Source organism: Trichechus manatus, unplaced genomic scaffold (genome assembly GCF_000243295.1).
Source record: "Trichechus manatus latirostris isolate Lorelei unplaced genomic scaffold, TriManLat1.0 scaffold00084, whole genome shotgun sequence".
NCBI classification, from domain to species: domain Eukaryota; kingdom Metazoa; phylum Chordata; class Mammalia; order Sirenia; family Trichechidae; genus Trichechus; species Trichechus manatus.
This window is the reverse complement of record NW_004444020.1, coordinates 11,999,474-12,020,615: the sequence shown is the minus strand read 5'-3', so window position 1 is coordinate 12,020,615 and position 21,142 is coordinate 11,999,474. Positions and strand designations below refer to the sequence as shown.

The window sequence follows — 21,142 nt, the reverse complement described above, 5'->3', positions numbered from 1 at the left end:
TAAGAAACTTCCAGTTCTCATTTTGGATTCATGAACCACAGATAAATTTTCTTTAATATAGTACTATGTAGGAAACCCTGGTGGTATAGTGGTTAAGAGCTACGGCTGCTAAACAAAAAGGTCAGCAGTTCAAATCCACCAGGCACTCCTTGGAAACCCTATGGGGCAGTTCTACTCTGTCCTGTAGGGTTGCTATGAGTCGGAATCGACTCGACGGTAATGAATTTTTTTGGGTAGTGCTGTGTAACTTCATTGCCCTCTTTTCTTTGCAGAGTTTACTTGAACTGGAAGTAGATTTGGATAATTTGGAATTAGAAGATATTGACACAACAGACATCAATCTGGATGAAGATATATTGGATGACTGAACTTAATGTTTCCCATTTACTCGACTAAACAAATCGTTATTATGTATTGGTGTTGATCTTCACCCTCACCATAGTGCTTTGGACTATGAAAAAACTCCTTAGGTTTTTATACGTAGAACTGGGAGCAGAATACCTTCCTTGTCTAAAGGAGTTTCATGTGCAGCAAGCATTTAAATCACCATGTTTTCCTTGTTAAAGGAAAGGACATGGGCTTTGATTTTTTTTCATACTGTCATTAGACCATATCTCATAAAATCTTTTGAACTAATAAAGATGCTCCAAGTTTCCCTTCTATATAATGAAAATAGGTATGTGGTTTTAGCCTGTAACACACTGGTTTAGGATGCTAAGCCAAAACTATTGCCTCATAGGAATCAGCCCACATTCTCTTTTCTTTGAATAGCTAAATTTGCATTTTTAAATATCATCAATCACATCTTTCTTAGGATTGAATATCCATGTTGTAATTCTCTAAACCCTTTTTCTTGATCTCATGGCATCATTCCCTCAGCCTACACAACTTGGCTGGCATGGGTTCTTATGCCTTGCCCTGATTTTGTCTCATAGCTCCCCGTTTCTGAATCAGGATCTGAAACTCCAGTTCCTGAGGCACCGTCTAAACTACCTATTGGCCTATTTGGTGACACAGAAAGGCACAGTACTTTTTCCTTTTTACTGTACACTCATCTAACATGATTAGAGAAATTCATATCTAGGTACTCAAATGTATTTCTCAATTACTCCCTTGTAGCCTAGGAAAGTGAGTAGGGTAACACATTTTTCTTTGTATTTCTGTCACAGATGCTATCCAGAACTCAAAAACTGAAGGGAAGTACAAATCAGTACATTTTAATCTGGACATTTTTAAACATTTGGTTCAATAGTAACAAAGAAAAATCTTGTTAGTTATTAGTAAAATGAAATTTACTTAAAAATACTTTCAGGAAGCTGCAGAATGGCTAATGAATGCACCTTGATAAGCCTGCAGCATTAATTCTACATATGCTCCCATCTGTGCTTCAGTTTTTGCAAAGACCTGTTTAAATTAAAAAAAGAAAAGTTATGTAATAGAACATACACTATAAAGTTTTCAGTTTTGAAACATTTCTATAATAACAAAGAAAAGTCTGTTTTAAAAAGTCTTCTAAGTTTCACAATTTTTTCAACTGATTATCAAATAATAAACATATATATATATTACCACAGAAAAATGTATCCAACCAACACAGTTCAAGTAATATAATTCGAAATCCCAGAACTATTCTAATATGGCTATCTCTTTTAGCCTGTTTTCAGAAAAAATCAGGAGAACCATTAGGTTTGAAAGAAATCGGGATGAGAATTAGAAAACTAATTTTTCACTTACAATGAACGTTTTCTCCAAAAGCATTTTGCTTCATCTGGCTTATTACAGAAAATCAGAATTAGTACTATAGTTTCTCTCTACTACTCCTAGGGTGTCATCAGTGTCATTTTTATCTTTAGAAAGCCTTATAACTGCTGTTGCAATACACAAAAAACATTACTGGGATAGAAGCCAGTTCCACAAAACTATGCCTATTCTGAGCATTAAGAGAAATGAAATTTTACAATGAAATCCTCTCCTCTCCCTAAAAAAAAATCATCTCAATTTGCAACATTTGCAGAGAAACCTGTGTGAGCCCATGGTTTTCAGAGGTATGCAGTTTCAAAATGAAAGGGCAACTAAGGCTTGGAAATACACAAGCACCACCCTTCCTCACACCTGCTCGCTTCCCCCATGGGAATGTGACCACTACTGAGCAAGGCTTTACAAAGGAAGAATAGAAAACCTGACCACCTCAGATGCTGCTCAGCCATGCCAGTGCTCCCAGGAATGAGGGGGCTGCTGCCCCCACTGCCCTATCAGAAGTCTGGACTCCAGCTGTAGCACCACCACACTGTACCCTTTCCCCACCCCAACCCCATCTGTTTCTGTTGTCCAGGCTGAAGAAATACGGAGGTACATGTTTTCAAGACCATAAATCTCCTGTACTCACAAATTCTGTATAAACCAAAAAACCCAAACCCATTGCTATCAAGTCAATTCCAACTCATACTGACCCTACAGGACAGAGCAGAACTGTCCCATAGGGTTTCCAAGGAGCAGCTGGTGGATTCGAACTGCTGACCTTTGGTTAGCTACTAAGCTCTTAACCACTGCACTAAGTCAGGCCTGCTTCCGAATTCTTCCCAACTAAATTACCACCAAACAGCCAATGTGAAAAAAAGACCCTTTACCGTAATTAAGTTTAATCCCTCAGCAGCCTGCTCTTTGGCCTCTTGAGCTGACAGCCCTTCTGGATGGACCATGTGATACAGCTGGACCAGGCTGGTGGCATCATCGACTCTGAGAAAGGTCAGGGAAAAAAAAAAGCCTTCTGCTTTATATTTTCAAAAGCATTTTCGAAAAATTGGCTAGTTTAGGCCTCACACCAACTAAGTGAGGCAGGTAGGGTAGGGTGCCACTGCACACAGTGCCCAACTTAGGAAAGGGAATATATTCCAAATGTGACTTTTTTTTTTTTTTTTTTGAGATGGGCATCATTTTCTCACAGAAACAGTATTCTGATTGGTAGATGATTTCTAGGTCGGCCTACTTCTCTGGCATGTGTAGTGTAATCCAACTCAGAAGACAGAAATACACGTTCATCCCACATAAGCAAGAGGTTGGTGGGGATGCTCAAAGTGACTTGCCTTTAGGTGAATTAATAGTGACATCTCCAGCAAAAAAAAAAAAAATCAATATTCTGACTTAGTGGATAAATACCTCAGATGCCTCTACAAGAAGTCTCCTAGGACTCAAGGAAAGACTACCACGCCACTGAATTATTCACAGGAACCCATTAGTTAAAAATTAGCATCCCAGTAAAGGAAATTTGAAATTACACTCATTAGACAGAAGGAACGAGGCCTGGCAGTACAGTGGTTAAGAACTCAGCTGCTAACCAAAAGGTTGGCAGTTCAAATCCACCAGCTGCTCCTTGGAAACCCTATGGGGCAGTTCTACTCTGTCTCACAGGGTCACTATGAGTCAGAATTGACGGCAAGGGGTTTGGTTTTGGTTTTTTAGACAGAAGGAAACTCAGTTTCCACTTCAGCAATTTATCTAAATTTAATGATAAAGCCAGGACAAAAATTCAATTTTTATGGTTTGTACCTTCCTACCATTTGCTACCTCAAAGCCTGGGAGTACACAAAAATAACGCTTCCAAGATGCTTGTGCTTTTGAGCTACTGGCTTCTACCATAGGGGTGGGAGGTGAAGAGACCTTAGTTCAGTGCTCCCCCAGCTGTCAACTCTTCAGCCTTCCTTGCTTTCCTGTTACCTGAGCTGGGGGATAAAGAGTAGGATGGCAAAGTGAGTAGATAATTCCTCAAGCCATGGTGACCTTAGAGAAATGTTCTAGGCTTAGCCCAAGGCCCATCAAAGGCCATGTCCTGGGAGAACTGAGATGCCAGAGCTGCTTGCATGTAAACCCTTGTGTGTGTGTTGGGGTAGGGATCCTAAAATGTTCATGACAAATCTGTTGTTATAATCTAACGAAGTCCAATAAACATGGAAACAAAATATTCCCCAAATAAAAGCTAAAAGTAATCGTCTTCAGAGCTAAGGCACATGGCCCTGTAAAGAGTTTAACTGGGTTTCTACATGTTAAAATCATGTTCAGGGCTTCATTAGGTTCATCTTAAAGTATATGGCTACACCACAGAGAAGAATTTAGCCTCACACAAAAGCCCATATTTGAAATTAAGAGCAAATTATATTTTCAAAAAGATTTTAAAGAATCTCAATTCAAAACCAACAGTGGGACATGAGTCTAGCCTGGCTCCACGCAGTGAGGAAGTGTACCCTCAAGTATACTCTCAAGCCTGGGATTTGCAGCAAGCTCAGCGTCTAGTGCATATTACCACAGGAAAGGCTGTGTATTTATTCAAACCTCCCTCCCAATATGCAAATGAACCACTTTAGATGGAACCTTACATGTGATAATGAGTAATCCGATAGTATCACATATTAACACACCTCGATAAAGAAGTTTTCAAAGATACACATTTCCGTGCTGTTCTAATTTGTTACAAAAATCTTTTGTTTTTATAATAATTTCAGAATGATTACATTTAAGAAACTTTGTAGTAGGAAGTTTGTTCACAGAAGATGTCATTGCTAATGCACATAAAAGCAAGTCACTTTGAGCATCCCCATGACCACCAACCCCCTGCTTATTGTGGGATGAAGGTTCCACCCTCTGAATTGGACCACACTGCACATACTGGTGAAGTAGGCTGGTAGGGAAATCATCTACCATTAGGAATGCTATTTCTATGAAAAATAATGCCCAATTTCCAAATGCGGGCTGCATTTCTTAAACAATACCTGAGGAACCTTCTAGTTCCAAATGCCTGACCTTTATACATACGGTTCAGATTACATGTAGGGTACTTTCTGAGTCAAAAACTCTTATTCTCCTAACTCTGTGAAGGTAGCAATAATCACTTAACCCTTTTCCTGTATTTTACTTTTGAGTCAAGAGTCTTTCTTACAAAGTCGATTTTTTTACTACAGCCATACTGGTTTCTTTTCCTTGTCGTTGGCCTGCCTAGCTCCACTGATAGGAAGATGCGCAAAACAAATTTCTCTTCAGTTTTATCACAAGTTGTAAAGTCAGTATTATTTCAGCTAGAAGCCTGAGAGCACACCAAATTGCATACTAAAAGTACAACAGACATTCTTTGTTTTATAGTACGTTGGGGAAAAAACTCTTTTGATGCCTTAAAAATCTTGCAAAAGCAAGAGATACCAAAAGCAAAAGTATGTTCATAAATTCAATGACGACTTTTACTGAAAAGCCCTAGAAACAATTCTACCAGAAAACAAAGGTGCCTGTCTACTTCCTTACATTTCCTATTTAATCCCCCTCTGAGTACTTGGTAAATTCCTGGATACCAAGGTGCAGCAGTGACCCGAGGGATAAATAGCCAGGTGTACAGTACAGAACCAAAGTCACTTACTACTTCAAGGAATCTAGCCCTGTTTAGGCAACACAAAAGTAAAGACTGAGAAAACTAGGTAATGCTGGAAGAAGCAAATCTGTACAAACTGAAGTAGGTGAAAGCTTTAGTTTATCACTAGATAACATACTGTTTCCGTAAGAAAAATAACATAGCTTACAAACAGGTTTACTGTTATGGCAACAAGAATTATTCCCTTACTTACTAGGATCATACTTACAAATATCTTTGAATCTGATCAATCAGCAAGCCATCAATCTTTTTCTCATGTACAAAATACCAAGCCATTCCACCAAAGTGTCTTGTTGAACGTAAAATATCATATTTTCCATGTTTATCTATATCTTCATAGATCTGATGATGAACCTATCCACATAAAATGCAATTCTTCAGAAAGATGAAAATACAAAAAGTGAACATCATTCATTACTCAATATACCCTTGCCAGCATAAGTGCTGCCCAAGAAAGTATCAGTAAAACCAGGTCTACTTAAAGCTGCCTCCATTATCATTAAACAATAGCTATGATTTAGACCAATCCTTGTACAGTTCACCTTAGGTGGGAAAGAGGATTCTACTAAGAAGAGTTTGTCTAATAATAGTAAATCTGTACTTTTCCACTGCAGAAGTGTATAGTAGCCTACAGCAAGTTATGCCAAACATTTACTGACACATCAATTACTTTTCAGCCACCAAGCACTATTTATTAAGCACCTATCACATACATATAACCCACTGCCATCGAGTTGATTCTGGATCATAGTGACTGTCTTTGTTATCCTGTGCTGCTATAACAGAAATACCACAAGTGGATGGCTTTAATAAAGAGAAATTTATTCTCTCACAGTCTAAGAGGCTAGAAGTCCTTGTCATCAATCCTCCCCAGTCAAAGAGGTTCTCAGCGCAGGGATTCTGGGTCCAAAGGACGCGCTATTCTCCTGGCTCTTGTTCCTTCATGGTATGAAGTCCCCATGTCTCTCTACTTGCTTCTCTCTTTTATTAGGAGATTGTCTTAAGACACAGTCTAATCTTGTAAATTGAGTCCTGCCTCATTAACATAACTACCTCTAATCCTGCCTCATTAACATCCTAGAGGTAGGATTTACAACACATAGGAAAATCACATCAGGTGACAAAATGGTGGACAATCACACAATACTGGGAATCATGGCCTAGCCAAGCTGACACATATTTTGGGGGATACAATTCAATCCTTGACACCACCTCATTAACATCACAGAGGTAGGATTTACAACACATAAGAAAATCACATTAGATGACAAAATGGTGGACAATCACACAATATTGGGAATCATGGACTAGCCAAGTTGACATACATTTTTTGGGGGACATAATTGATAACATTCCACCCTCTGGCCCCCCAAAATTCATGTCCTTGCCACATGTAAAACACATTCATCCCATCATATCATCCCAAAGTCTTAAATCAACTCCAAATTTAAAACCTCATCTTCTGCAAAATTCCTCTTCATCTATGAAATCTAGAATACAAGTTATCTACTTCTAAAGTACAATGGTGGAACAGACACAAGGTAGACATTTCCATTACATATGGGAGAAACTGGAGGGAAGAAAGGGATAACAGGCACCAAGTGAGTCAGCAGAACACATTACATTAGCTCTCAAGGCTTGAAAATAATCCTCTGTTCTCTGAGACCATTTAGGCAATGCCCTGCCCTCCAGACTCTGGGTGTTGGCCACACTCTCCGGATTCTGGGTGGAGGCTCCTTGGCCCAGGGCTTCAGCCCTGCCTTCCAGGCCCAACAGAACGGCAACTCCGCTCCCTCAATTTGTGCGGCCCCGTTCTCCTAGTCCATCTGAGTAGTGACTCCGCCCTTTGAGACCCCAGAGATGGTGGATGTACCCTTTGAGATTGAGGCAGCTCTGCTTCCTATGTTCCTTGTCTCTTCAGCTTCTGCTTCGTGGTTCCTTGGCCTCTCGGCCCCTCGGGCCTCACTGCCAGCACCTGCCTTGGTGAGGTAAGTGTTACAAAGCTCTTTAGGTCCACTGATAAGTGCCTGGAGGCACCCCACTCTACCAGTAAACTTTGGCTAGAAGGCACTCAGCTCTTTTGCTCCATGGGTCGGCAAGCCTAGCTCCACCCAATAAGTGCTCAGAGGCACCCAACTCCGCCAGGAAGCCTCCTGCCAAAGGCACTCGGCTCTCTTGCTCCGTGGGTTCGCTCTGGTGCTGTCTTGCACTGGTCTCCTGGTTCTGCTTCTGCCATTTCTCTGCTGCTCTTTTTCGCCGTCTGTGCCATCTCCAGTCTAACAGCTCTTCTCACTTCCGAGTCCTCACCAGAATTGTCTTTGACATCCATAATACCACAGTCTCTTCAAGGCAATCTAGGCTTTTACTCTTAGGCACTTTAAAACTCTTCCAGCCTCTATCCATTCACAGTTTCAAAACTGCTTCCACATTTTAGGTATCTATTAGAGCAGCACCCTGCTATTCTGGTACCAAATTCTGTCTTAGATATCTAGTACTGCTGTAACACAAATACTGTAAGTGGATGGCTTTAACAAAATTTATTCTCTCATAGTCTAGGAGGCTAGAAATCCAATATCAGGCTTTCTCTCTCCGTCGGCTCTGAAGGAAGGTCCTTGTCATCAATCTTCCCCTGGTCTAGGAGCTGGTGCAGGGACCCCAGATTCAAAGGACACACTCTGCTCCTGGCACTACTTTCTTGGTGGTAGGAAGTCCCCCTGTCTCTCTGCTCCCTTCTCTTTTATATCTCTAAAGAGATTGACTTAAGACACAACCTCATCTTATAGATTGAGTCCTGCCTCATTAACATAACTGCTGCTAATCCCGCCTCATTAACATCAGAGGTAGGATTCACAACACACAGGAAAATCACATCAGATGACAAAATGGTGGACGATCACACAATACTGGGAATCATGGACTAGCCAAGTTGACACACATTTTTTGAGGGGACACAGTTCAATCCGTAACAGCACTCTATAGGACAGAGCAGAACTATCCCGTAGGGTTTCCCAAGGTGGTAATCTTTATGGAAGCAGACTGCCACATCTTTCTCCCAAAGAGTGGCTGGTGAGTTTGAACTGCCGACCTTTTGGTTAGCAGCTGAGTGCTTAACCACTGCACCACCAGGGCTCCTTTCACATACATACAGACCACTGGAAATAATGGACTACCATTACTTGGCCACTCCTCCTCTTACTCTCCATTCCATCAACTATCCCCTTCCATCTTATTAACTGGTATGTTCCCTCAATTCTCCCTCCAGACTGATCTTCCTAAAGGAGAACCCTGGTCAGGGCATTCCTGTTAAAAAGCTTTCAAAGGTCTGATGAATAAAGTCCAGATTCCTCAGTCTAACAACTGAGGTCACCCATGACGTGGTCCTATCCACCCTCCCAGCTTAATCTCAAACCAATCCTCTATGTCTACATTGCATGTACAAGCAAACAGGACAACTGACCACTTTTCAAACATACTATGTTATTTCCTGCCTGCTGCTCATACTGTTTCCTCTACTTGAAATCCTCTCCTCACCAAACGCCATCTGCCATGTTTCCTGCCCTTCTAGAATGCTCTCAAGGCCCCTATGAAGACTTTCCTAAGAGCACTTTGTAACCTTTTCTTAGCACCTAACATTTTAGGCCTAAGGTGATAATCAACTCAGCGGCAACAGGTAAACTTCTCCCACCCTTCCCCACAATCACTTCTGGACTGCAAGCTTTTATATACAGCATACCCTAGCCTACTCCTTTCCACTGCATCACCTATACTACTAACAATAATACCTTACACACAGAAGCTACTAAATGAGGACTACTTATTAAATTGAATTATAAAATGCACACATTGCATTTTGGCAAATTTTAGTAAACATCTTTGTTCCTATATAGTAAGTTAAGTGAAAAGAGAATGGGCTTTGCCATTAAGTTGGGTCCTAACTCTACCACTTACTAGGTGTGCAAGTATCAGCAAGCTACTTAACTCTCTAAGTTTAACTTCCCTCATCTTTAATTCAAAGGTTGTTGTGAGGATAAACTATGTATCAGATACACATTAGGTACTCAACAGGTGTACAAGTATTTCCCTTCACTTCCCCATGTATCAATGGTTATAACCAAGCTCACTGTGCTAGACTAAAAAATCTTACTCATATCTGTATTTAAGCTCATGCTTTGGAAACTACAAAATATACTCACCTTGATATACTCAGTGGAATCTGGCTCAAATTGGGCAATGCAGAGATTGAGGACATCAGCATGCCGGTCCTGGCTGTACATGGTCTAAAACCAGATAGCAGCATTGCAATTAGATGAGAAGAACATGGAAGTGCAACACATGCCCTGACGCCATGACAGGCTCACCCACCCACATAAAACCACATCTACACCCATCCAAAAGTGTGCAGAAAAAACATGGATGGGCTTGGTAATTGTCACACCTGGATTCAAATCCCAGCTAAGCCAATTATAAGAGATAGAGAGCCCTAGTCAAGTTACTCATTAGAAATGTTTATCTGTATTTATCAAGGTAAAATGCCAAGCAGCACCAGAGTCGACAGGTTCAACAAAGAAACCATTACCATTGACTCTGATAGATGAAACCAAAGTCACCTTACCTTAAGATTTTCCTCTTTGAAAATTATTGGTGTCAAAATTCTACGACCTTCTTTTGGGAAATAAACTTGTATCATCCGATCCCGTTCTTCCCAAGAGGCTTTGCGTAGTGTGCCACTTGGTTCTCTGACAACAATAAAACGCTCCTGAAATAGACAACATAATCAAGGATGACTCTGTGAGGACTTATTTTTAGTTCTAGTGCCCCAATAAACACCATTATAAGAATAATTTCAACAACTGGGAAATGTAAAATGATTTCAATGGCAATTTTAAAAACCTCAAAGACTTGGCAAAGTTTGATACTTCCTTCACTAATCACTGCTGTGTGTCTAACAATCAGAAATCTAGAATGAAAATATTAAGTACTGACTATGATGCCAAATGTGGGTTCAATACATAAAATTATTCAACTAAAAAAAGCCGATTGGAGACTCACCTAAATCCATTTTAGAGGAAAGAACTACTATAAGACCTTTTCAAATTGTTTCATTTCCTCATCCCAAAGTCTCATCTAAATAGATTTTTATTACTTTATGATCTACTTTTAGTCTTTGGGATAAAAGAGACAAACCTAAATGCGTGGAGTCTTAATTTTGCACACCTCTATGATTTTTCATACTGGCATTAGACATAAATGTGTCAGAGAGACTGCTCATCCACATGCTTCTGGTCTCTTCACTCTTCTGTCAACTCCCAAGCCACGTATGTACCACTCAACTGGCAATGTACCATGTGTGAGATTCTTGACACCTCTCAGCTGTTATACAACTGGAAAATGGCAGAAACCGTGGATTACAATTCTTTTTCCAACACCCAGAGGGATTTACACAGAGCCTTGCACATAACAGATAATTGATATACATCTGATTAATGTTTAAATTAACCAGATGGTATGATTCTCAAATTTTCAGAGGTGTAAGAGCCTCTAGATGTATTCTGAGGGTGTTAAAATTAAAACTTTTATCAAGTACTGTAAATTGAATAGAAGGTAAAAAAAAAAAAAAAAAAAAGGCAGATGCCAAAAACACAATTATTCCACAAAAGGATTTTGGTAATTTGAGAAATCAGAATTCCAAGTTCTTTTCTCCCTTTAAAGTTATAAAATGATACCACAACCAGCCTTCACAGCACTGCAAACATATATTAAAGCACCCAAAACATAAATTCTAATTTAGATGAAACTCTGTGAACTCTGCTCATTATGTCATGTATGCAAATGCCTGGTATACAGGCATGAACACAACTTGAATTATGTCTTCCAACCATATGATAAAAGTCTGATTAATATGGGGTTAGTCCTTCTCCCAAGCCCAGCATTATACAGTATTCTGTTGCATGTTATGGGGCTGAATTGTAAATTACTTCTACTCTTTTTACTTTGTAAAGGCTGAAGCAGAAAACCAGTATCATATTTCTAAAGTGCTGGAGTGTTACTTTGAAGTTGGCAATCAAGGTAAGTGGAGCCAGAAAATAAAAACTACAAGAAAAGAAGCAGTGCTGTCTAAAAATTATTTGGGGGAGCTTCTGCCATTCTCACTGCAAATTCTAGGAAGTAAAAGTCCTTTGGAAAGTCCAGGATTTTTTGGCATCAACAATGAATTCACAGGAAAGAAACACTCCATCTCTCAAAAAAAGAAAGTCGCTAGATGCTTAGGTAGGAATCTCCTTTATCCCACTGCCTTGAAGATTCTATTTATGGTTTTGGTGTGTGTCTGTTTAGCCCTTGTTCTGTCTCAGCACACCTGTCTCTTTCTTTGCAGTCAATCTGTAATATACTGTGTCCATAATCTGTAGGGAAATGGTAACAGGACAATGTGGATGGGCCTGGCCTGCATTCCTCTGCCTCCTTATACTGTAACTTCCAGAAGGCTCTCACTCAGTCACAGGAATTCTGGTTTGGAAGCATAGAGAAAGCCAGGTAACATGTTAACCCTTGGCCCTCGGTCAGACCCATCTCCACATGGTATTTCAAACAAATATCAATTTGCTACTAGACATACTCACCCGGTGTGCTATGTTATATGATATGTCAGTAAACACATATTTGGCTGTTTCCGATCCTTCCAAAATCTTATCTTCAGCTAACACGTCATTTATTGGTGCTCGCTCTTCCAGAACTGGTGGCATTTTCAATTGTACTTTAGCTGCTTCGACTGCCTGTGTTGTAGCCTAATGAAATAAAATATTTCTTAAAGAAAGCCACAAGGTTACAGAACCAAAAGGATCATTTGACAAAAGCAGATACTAATCAAACACGCTAAACTCTGCAAAGACACGACACTGCAGTCACAAATCACTGAGTGAAAAACCAGAGTTTGACTCCAGGTCCCTGGCCTTTTCCTCTATGGTGTACCTGAGACCACCTGTGCAGGATCAACTGTCAATAAAACAGCAAAAGTATGCACCTGAGACAGAGCCAGGCTCCAAAAGTTGCTTGAAATAAAATAAATGATTGCATTTATTGGGTGCTTACTGTGCCAGATGTTCCAAATACTCTGAATGTATTTGCTTATTTAATGCCCATACTACCCTATGAAATAAGTGCTACTGTTATCATTTCTATTTGATGGAAGAAAAAAATAGAAGCACACAGATGTTAAGTAAATTACTATGAAATGGCAGCACTAGGATTTGAATCCAGGTAGCTCAACCCCAGAGCCCATGCTCTTAACCACTGACTACAGTGCTCTCAACAGTGGTTACCTCTGGGGGGTGAAAAGGGGACTTTCACTCTTCATGTTGTTGTGTGCCGCAAAACTGACTCCAACTCATAGTGACCCTATAGAACAGAGCAGAACTGCCTCATAGGATTTCCAAGGCTCTGATCTTTACAGAAGCAGACAGTCACATCTTAACCATCGACCTTTCAGTCAGCAGTCAAGTACTTAAGACCTGTGCCACCAGGGCTCCTTTTTCATGCAATATACTACTGGCTATTTGAATTTTTTGCTATGACTCTAAATTACGTTTGAATTAGAAAACAAGGGCAATAATGCTTCACATATTCTTATAGCAAAGCACTTCCAACAACAGACTCAGGAATTATAGCTACAGGAGATCCCTGGTGCCTGCTTAGCAGGATCTTGTGATTGCACCAAACCTTCAGCCCCAAAGAAGCTCACAGCAGATGTTTCTCTGGGAAAGAAGCTGGAGCGGGCAAGGGAAAGAATTCTCAGGCTAGTTTTGGAGCAGAGAAGAGGCTCTGCTTGGACACCCAGACCTGACCTACATGCCCTAGTCTGCCTAATTCTGACATGTTCCCTGCTCCTCTCTGCCTGCCTACTCTCAAACTTCTTCTCAGTTCTGTGCCTGGTACATCCCCTCACTAGTGCCTATGGAAGAGCAGCTATGAGCATCTAAGGAGCCTCTGAAAATCTTGTTTAAAATTTCAAGGGAGGTATTCTACCAACATTCCTGCATTCACATACCTCTTCCAACTGTGTCTGGGTCATTAGCTTACAGGTTGGGGGCTTCAGTTCTTGCACAGCTGGCTTAAAAATCTTCTGCAAATTCAAACCTGTCATCTTGATGAGTATGCTTTGGACTTCCTCATCCATAAATGTAGGTTTCTTGATCTCTGAGTTACCAGATGCTGCTAAAATGGATTTTAGTAAATAAGAAGCTGTCAAAAACAACACGCTAACAAGACCTCTAAATAGAAAAGTAAGTTAACAACAAAGGTTACCAGCAAAATGTCTACCTCAGCACTGCATAATACTAACATCTATGAGATTCGTTCATTTAAAATTTACTGAGCATCCACTGTGATGAGGAGAGACACAGTCTATGCCAAAAAGGCACTTCAAGTCTAGCGAGGGAAGTTACAGGGAAAAAGTAATGCTATAATAATAACAACGATGGTTACTACTATTTACAGTGTCTGCTATGTGCCAGGTATTACATACATCTTCAGTAATGCTAACCCACAAAATAGATATGACTATCCCAATTTTATAAATGGGGATTCTAAGGCCTGCCCAAGGACAACTAGTATATCAATTCTGCCTCCAAAATGAGTTCCCAAACTACCTGTGTTCAGTTTCACTTCTGGGCCTTTGCCCATGCTGTTCCCTCTGCCTGTAATGCTTCTTGCTTCCTCCCTAACATGGTTAACCAGGTCTCAGCTTGGTTATACTTTCTAGGAAGCCTAAGCTAGTGCGTCTCATAAAGCTATGTGTATCTCATAAAGCTCGGGTCACACTGCACTGCCACTTCCCCACTATGCCAAGAGCTCCCTCAAGGAAAAGCCATGTCAGTCTAAGTTTGCTTATTCTCTAATTCTAGCATGGTGCTTTGCAAGGCGCGGAGCTCAGGAACTGTTGGCTGAGTGAATGAGTGAATGAATGAACGAATCAACGAACAAACGAGGACACAGTACAGAAGAGAACCGGTTGGGTCTGAGGACGCGCTGCGGGAAAATTCGGGGAGCCGCCGCGTGGTTCTCGCCCGTCAGAAGCAGATTCTAGGTCTCCTAAGAGGACATCCCAGTGGACGTCTGGGGAGTCACTTACCGGCCTCGGAAGCGACTCGGCGATATGGCGACCCCGCCCCACAGGGCTGGGGCAGCCGCTGGAGCAGAGTGATGGGCTGGGTTCGGGCACACAAAGAGAACTGCTCCACGCCCCGAGAACAGATCAGGGGTCTCCACAGCAACACCCGGGATCTGAGGGTCGCCATAATTCTCTGGGGCCACCTGGGCCGGAAGCGGCTGAAAGCAACGTCCGGGTCTTCCGCGGGTTCTGCGGCATTCTGGGAAATGTAGTCTGATTGAGGAAGGAGCGGGAAGGAAGCGATGTGGCTGCTGGGTGTTTCATCCGGTTCTTCCAAATAGCTTGTTTACATGTACAGGTATTCGTGTCCTTCCCTAAACATAGAGCTGGAGTTAAGATTGCACACTTTTCTCTATATACTCTTTTTTTCCTGGGCTAATTCATTCGTTCCCATGGTTCTAAATAAATCTCCACCTCCTGCCCAAATCTTTCCTCCCAGCCCCAGGCACAGATGCTCCCTCCCTGCCCAACCTGTCTCCTGATTCTGAGCCCTGATCACCACCACCATCCTCATCCTCCACCAACCCACGCACCTTATTCTCCGTCTCAGCACCTTACTCCTTTCCTTCATAGCCCCTTTCACAGTTTGTGATTATTTTGATTACTATTTGTGGCTTATTTTTCTCACCCCAAGAGCACAGTAAGTTTTTCTACCTATTTTATTAGACTGTCATCTAGCCTGGTGCCTGGCATGTCTATGTGCACAACAAACATTTGTTGAATAAATGACTGATTTAATGATTAGATCTGTTACATTCTTTCCCAGCTGTCCCAGGTGTGCATGTGTTATCCTTTCCTAGACTGTAGAGTTGGAGAAGGCCATGTGGGTTTCTGAAGAAGGTCTTCAGAAGAAGAGCTTTTAGAGAATTATAGGCTGTATCAGTTAAGGTTCTCTGGTTGCAAGCAACAGAAATCATCCCTGACTAAAACAGAGGTGGAAGTTATTGGAAGGATGTTGAGTCGCTCACAGAGTTAGAGGAAAACTTAAACAGCCAAGCTTCAGGAAGGACTTAAAAGAGGTAACTCCAGGACCCCAGAGGCAGAAACCCATGAGAAATCTCTCCAAGAGGCTGTGTCAGAATTACTTGGTTCCAACTACATGTTTCCCATCAAATTCAAGTTCCTGGTGAAAGAGGCTGATTGGGCTCTGAGTGGGGTCCTTTTCACCCCTGGGGCATGGGGCAGGTGGCCTTTGATTGACAGTCCCGAGACAAACGGGCTGTGGCTAGTTGAAGGACTTACCAGATCATATCTAGGAGAAAGATCACCAGCTCTGTGGAGCAATAATGGTTTTTTACTATTTGTTAAACAAAAATATACCAAACCAAACCCACAGCCATCAGGTAGATTCTGACTCATAGCGACCCTGTAGGACAAAGAAGAACTGCCCCATAGGATTTCCAAGGCTGTAAATCTTTACAGAAGCATACTGCCACATCTTTCTCCCATGGAGCAGCTGGTGGGTTCAAACTACTGACCTTTCGGTTAGCAACCAAGCACTTAACCACAGCACCACCAGGGTCTTAATTACCCAACTGTCATTGACTTTACAGGGACCTGGACTTTTGTTTCCCCAAAGGGATTGGAATTTTGTCCTGGGCTTTTAGAATTCTTCAAGCTGGGGAGAAGGGAAAAATCAGAGAGAGGGATGGAGTGAGGAAGGACAGGGTCTGTGGGAGAGGTATGACAGTGTGAACAACTCTTGCAATTTCCAGCAACACCATTGTAACTTTTATATATTCTTCAAAACTCTATTCCTGAAGCCTTCCCCAAGGTCCGCATCTGCCTCATTTTGTCCTCACCCAGAATGTTTTTCCCCTGGCCCCGAATCAGAATCCAAACCTCCCACATGTTCCTACAAATTCCATGGCCAAAGCCCCTTCATGTGCTGAAAAGGGGCCAGTAGCAAGGTAAAGAGTAAAGATCCAGCCATGAGAATGGACAGTAATGATGAGCGTTTCTGAAGGAAGCTTCAGGGGATGGGTCCTAAGCAGACAAATCGATCATTGATGGGAGGGGACCTTTGTACCAGGAGGGAAGGAGTTAAAAATAGGTAGAGTGTGGATGACTTTTGGGGAAGGAACCTGAGCATCTTCCTGCCTCTTTTTTCTCTGAGTAATGAAAAACAAAGTCATTGGATGAGAAACAGTGTTGGAAGCTGCAGGACGGGGAAGTTTGAAGTGGCTGCTAGGGGCTGGGCATGTGGCAAAGATGCTAGAGCTTTAAACCACACCAGCCCACTGAGTGTGTGTGGGGGTGGGGGAGATGGTCTGCAGCAGTGCAGGAGGAGAGGAGCCCAGAAAATCTGGTAGTCTGGAAACTGTTTCTGGTACTTCTAGCAGAAAACATTTGAAGACATGCCTGGAAAGCTGTGTAAGGCTGCATCTGAGCAGGAAATGGTGGGGATGGTGAAAGATGTGACAAAACACGGCCACCTTCCCTCTTCCTTGAAGTGCACTGTCTTCTCATTAGCCCTGTTGGTCTTCATGGCAAATTGGTGAGGTATATAGGGTAGGCACCAATATATCCAGCTTCTATGTGTAAACTGAGGCTCAGAAGTTAGTGTCTTGCCCAAGGCCACCCAACTTATTCAATGCAGAAATACAACTAAACTCTGTTATCCCAGCAGCTACTATGGTGGCAAAGCTCTGTTTCAAATATGTTTCACGGTGTGAGGAAAAACACTGAGACTTCCAGAAATGATATAGACTGCCTTCTGAGCCCAGGATGTGGCCCAAAAGAAAGCAGGAGGGGAGAATGTTCACAGCGAGACAGTGGAAGTTTATCTGTAATTTTCATCATGACACTCTGTCTCTTTAATTCTGACAGCATTCGCTGAAATACAATTCTACCCCAAACTGAACACTTATAATAGAAAATGATTGCCAGAGGCCAAGGTTACATCTGTCTGCGATGATAGGCAGACCCCCTGTCCTATAGGATAGGGAAGTAAATGTCAAAGGCATTCAGGCCAGCTCCTTTCCTGACACTGCTACTCCTCCCCCTCCCCCTCCCAGTGACACAGGCCCAGAGCAACTGTGCCATGTCACAGCCATCATGGGTTTGATCTGTTAGAGCCAACACTTGGCTCCCCTGCTCCCAAGAGCTGTCTGCTGTCAGGTTTGGTATGTGGAACATTTTGTCTGAGGGACATGCTGGCCTGGGTTGAAAGTAATTCCCATCAGCTCAGAACCGGGTGGTCTGTCAGGAGGTTATTTTTCAGTTCGATCTGGGCTCAGGAAGTCCTTCGGACTGAGAGCTGGTATTTTCAAAGGTTAATAAGCCCACCAGAAATTTCTTTCATGAGAAAATGTGATGTATCTGATTGCCCTGACTTGTAAGTAGTCTGCAGACCAGGGACCTGAGCATAATTTCACTTTAGAATCAGGACAGCAGTGTCCTGGAGATTCCTGGGGCCTGGGTTGGGAGAGGTTGGCAGTGGGAAGCCAGAACTGGAAGAGCAGAATGTATGTAGGCTCTGAGGGTGACCTAAGTGTGTGTGTGTGCATGCAAGCATGTGTACATTTGACTGGGTGCATTGTGTAAATGTGTGTACATATGTGTGTGTCTTGTGGGGCATGTATGTGTAAGTTGGTGTGCATGCATACACATGTGTATGTATGGATGAGTCTGTGCATGTGTGTGTGTGTGTACAGGTGGGTATGCATGAGTTCACGTGTGTGTATCAGCTTGGGAATGGAGGCAGTTTAATAATAAGAGCAGAGGCTTTGAATCAGACAGACATGGGTTCAAATTCTAGCTCCACAACTTCCTAGCTGTATGTGCCCTTGTTACTCACCTTTTGGTTTCCACCTCCCTAAGATGGCATGATGACAGCTTCCACATAGAGTTGGGGTGAGGGTTAACAGACATGAAATAGCCTGCACACAGTGTGCCGCAATTGGTAGATAGTATTATTATGATTACTACTATCATCATCATTGTCATTATCATCATTATTCTTGTCTCTTCTCGTCTTGTTCCCTGGCTAGGTGACATTAGTTCTGTCTCTTTTAAAACTCTTCCAGGGCTGCAAACATTGCAGGTTGAAATGAATTAGCTTGAACTAGCTTTCCAGAGAGACGAGTGACCAGACCAACACCCCTACCCCTTGTGACTTTGGCTACATCAGTAAATCACAATGTCCTCATTAGTTAGTGGCACCAGGAAACGTGCTTACTACTTGAGTTTTCTTCTATACTGGTACATCTTGTAGGGATGAAAGTAATCAAACCTTTGTTGGATACCTTCTGCATACTCAGATCTGAGACAGACTACATCAGTAATATGAGAAGGGAATAGACATATCCTTGACTTCAATGAAGAAGCCCCGGTGGTGCAGTGGTTAAGAGCTCAGCTGCTAACCAAAAGGTTGGCAGTTCGAATTCACCAGCTGCTCCTTGAAAGCCCTATGGGGCAGTTCTACTCTGTCCTGTATGGTCGCTATGAGTTGGAATTGACTCGATGGTTTGGTTTTTGATTGACTTCAATGATTTCCCAGTGGAGTTGATTTTTTTTTTTAAATAAGTAAGTAAATGAATAAATAAGTAAATTTTAACAGGTATATTCAGGTATAAAGGGCACACAATAAACTACACATATTTAAAGTGTACAATTTGGTAAGTTTTGACATTTGTATACACCTGTGAAACCATAACAATTATCAAGATAATGAACATATCCATCACCCCAAATGTTTGCTCACGCCCCTTTGTAGCCTCTTCCTCCCGCCTCTCCCTGCAAAAGCCCTTCCCCCCAGGCAATAACGGTTTTTTTTCACTGTAGGTTAGTTTGTATTTTCTAGAGTTTTATAAAAAGAAACCATAAGTATGTACTCTTGTTTTGTATGACTTTTTTTCGCTTAGCATAATTATTGTAAGATTCATCCATGCTGTCAAGTTTATCAATAGTTCCCTCCTTTTTATTGTAGAGTAATTTTCCATTGTATGAATTTACTACAATTTGTTTATTCATTTACCTGTTGAGGAACTTTTAGGTGGTTTCCAGTTTTTGACTCTGTTGCTATGAACATTTGTGCACAAGTTTTTAGACATACACTTTCATTTCTCTTGAGTAAATACCTAGGAATGGAATGGCTAAATCATATGGTAGGTATCTGTTTAACTTTTTAAGAAACTGTCAAACATTTTTCCAAAGTGGTTGTATCATTTTACATTCTACCAGCAGTGTGGGAGAGTTCCATTTACTCAACATCCTTAACCGACACTTGATATGGTCATTCTTTTTAATCTGATCCATTCTAATAGGTGTATAGTGGTATCTCATTGTAGTTTTAATTTGCATTTCTCTAATGACTGATGATGTTGAGCATCTTTTCATGTGACATTGGTCATCCATATATCTTCTTTGGTGATGTGTCTATTCAGATATTTTACCCATTTTTCAAATTGGGTTGTTTTTTGTCTTACTGAATTTTGAAAGTTCTTATATATACTTTGGAAATAAGTCAAATATATGTTTGCAAATATATATTTAGTTTATGGCTTGCCTTAATACCTTTTAAAGAACAGAACATGTTAATCTTGATGAAGTCCAATTTATCAATGTGTTCTTTTATGGATTATGCTTTTGGTATATTATCGAAGAAATCTTTACCTAACTCAAGGTCACAAAAACTTTCTATGTCTTCTTCTAGAAGTTTTATAGTTTTAGGCCTTACATTTGCATTTATGGTCCATTCTGAGTTAAATTTCTTTTATAGAGATATCATTAACATAACATAAAGTTAATCCTTTTAAAGTGTACAATTCAGTGGTTTTTAGAATATTCACAGAGTTATGTGACCATCATCACTGTCTAATTCCAGGACATTTTCATTCATCCCAAAAGGAAATCCCAGACTCATTAGCAGTCACTCCCCATTCCACCTTCCTCCCAGCCCCTGGCAACCACAAATCTACTTTCTGTCTCTATAGGTTTACCTATTCTGGACATTTCATATAAATTGAATCATATAACCTGTGGCCTTTTCTATTTGGCTGATGGCACAATGTTTAAAGCAGTTGACTGCTGACCGAAAGGTTGGCAGTTCGAAACCGCCAACCACTCCTTGGGAGAAAGATGTGGCAGTCTGCTTCCAGAGATTTACAGCCTTGGAAACCCTATGGGGTTGCTAACAGTTGGAATCAACTCGATGGTAGTGGGTTGTTTTTTTCTTTCACTTAGCATAGTGTTTTTCAAGATTCATCCATGTTTTAGCATGTATCAGTAGTCCATTCCTTTTTATGGCTGAATAATATTCCATTGTATGGATATACCACATTTTGTTTATTCATTCATCAAGTGATAGACATTTGTGTTGTTTTCACTTTTAGGCTGTTAGTAATACCTATGCTATGAGCATTCGTGTACAGGTTTTTGTGTGGGCATATGTTTTCAATTCTCTTGGGTATACAGCTAGGGGTAGATTTGCTGGATCATACGGTAATTCTGTTTAAGATTTCAAGATTTATTATAAAGCCACCGTAATCAAAAGTGTGACATTGGCATAAAGATAGACAGATGGATCAATGGAAGAGAATAAAGTCCAGTTCCTTTTTGAAGAACTG

General features: G+C 41.2%; 2 protein-coding genes across 5 annotated transcripts in view; one reads left to right on the top strand and one right to left on the bottom strand.

The window, feature by feature from the left end:
- The window catches only part of COPB2 (COPI coat complex subunit beta 2), a 40,240-nt gene extending 38,674 nt beyond the window's left edge, over nt 1-1,566 (top strand). Inside the window, exon 23 of one of the 2 annotated variants that reach the window (XM_023736023.1) lies at nt 273-1,566. In XM_023736023.1, coding sequence (XP_023591791.1) covers nt 273-368 — 96 coding nt within the window. In that variant the 3' untranslated portion in view covers nt 369-1,566. The remainder of the gene's footprint in view (nt 1-272) is intronic. The other variant, XM_004381445.2, reaches the window with a different exon arrangement.
- On the bottom strand, nt 1,207-14,853 carry MRPS22 (mitochondrial ribosomal protein S22). Of its 3 annotated transcripts, none has more exons than XM_023736026.1 (8): nt 14,535-14,853; nt 13,452-13,618; nt 12,028-12,192; nt 10,023-10,166; nt 9,604-9,687; nt 5,619-5,764; nt 2,628-2,736; nt 1,269-1,404 (listed from the first exon to the last, which is right to left on the bottom strand). In XM_023736026.1, exons 1-8 carry the CDS (start codon nt 14,698-14,700, stop codon nt 1,309-1,311), a joined length of 1,077 nt encoding a protein of 358 aa, XP_023591794.1. In that variant the 5' UTR covers nt 14,701-14,853; the 3' UTR covers nt 1,269-1,308. The 3 variants fall into 3 exon arrangements, with proteins under 3 accessions (XP_023591793.1, XP_023591794.1, XP_023591792.1); XM_023736024.1 differs by having other exon boundaries at nt 13,452-13,615; nt 14,535-14,716; XM_023736025.1 differs by lacking the exon at nt 2,628-2,736 and having other exon boundaries at nt 1,207-1,404; nt 14,535-14,716.
- Nucleotides 14,854-21,142: the final 6,289 nt, after the last annotated feature.

Bases quoted from the DNA above. Each gene is read 5' to 3' on its own strand.
- MRPS22 (XM_023736026.1), bottom strand. From the start codon at position 14,700: ATGGCGACCCTCAGATCCCGGGTGTTGCTGTGGAGACCCCTGATCTGT. The intron at 13,619-14,534 runs GTAAGTGACTCC...AATCCATTTTAG, and splicing joins CCGAGTCGCTTCCGAGGCCG to CAGCATCTGGTAACTCAGAG. The intron at 1,405-2,627 runs GTAAAGGGTCTT...TAATTTAAACAG, and splicing joins AGGGATTAAACTTAATTACG to GTCTTTGCAAAAACTGAAGC.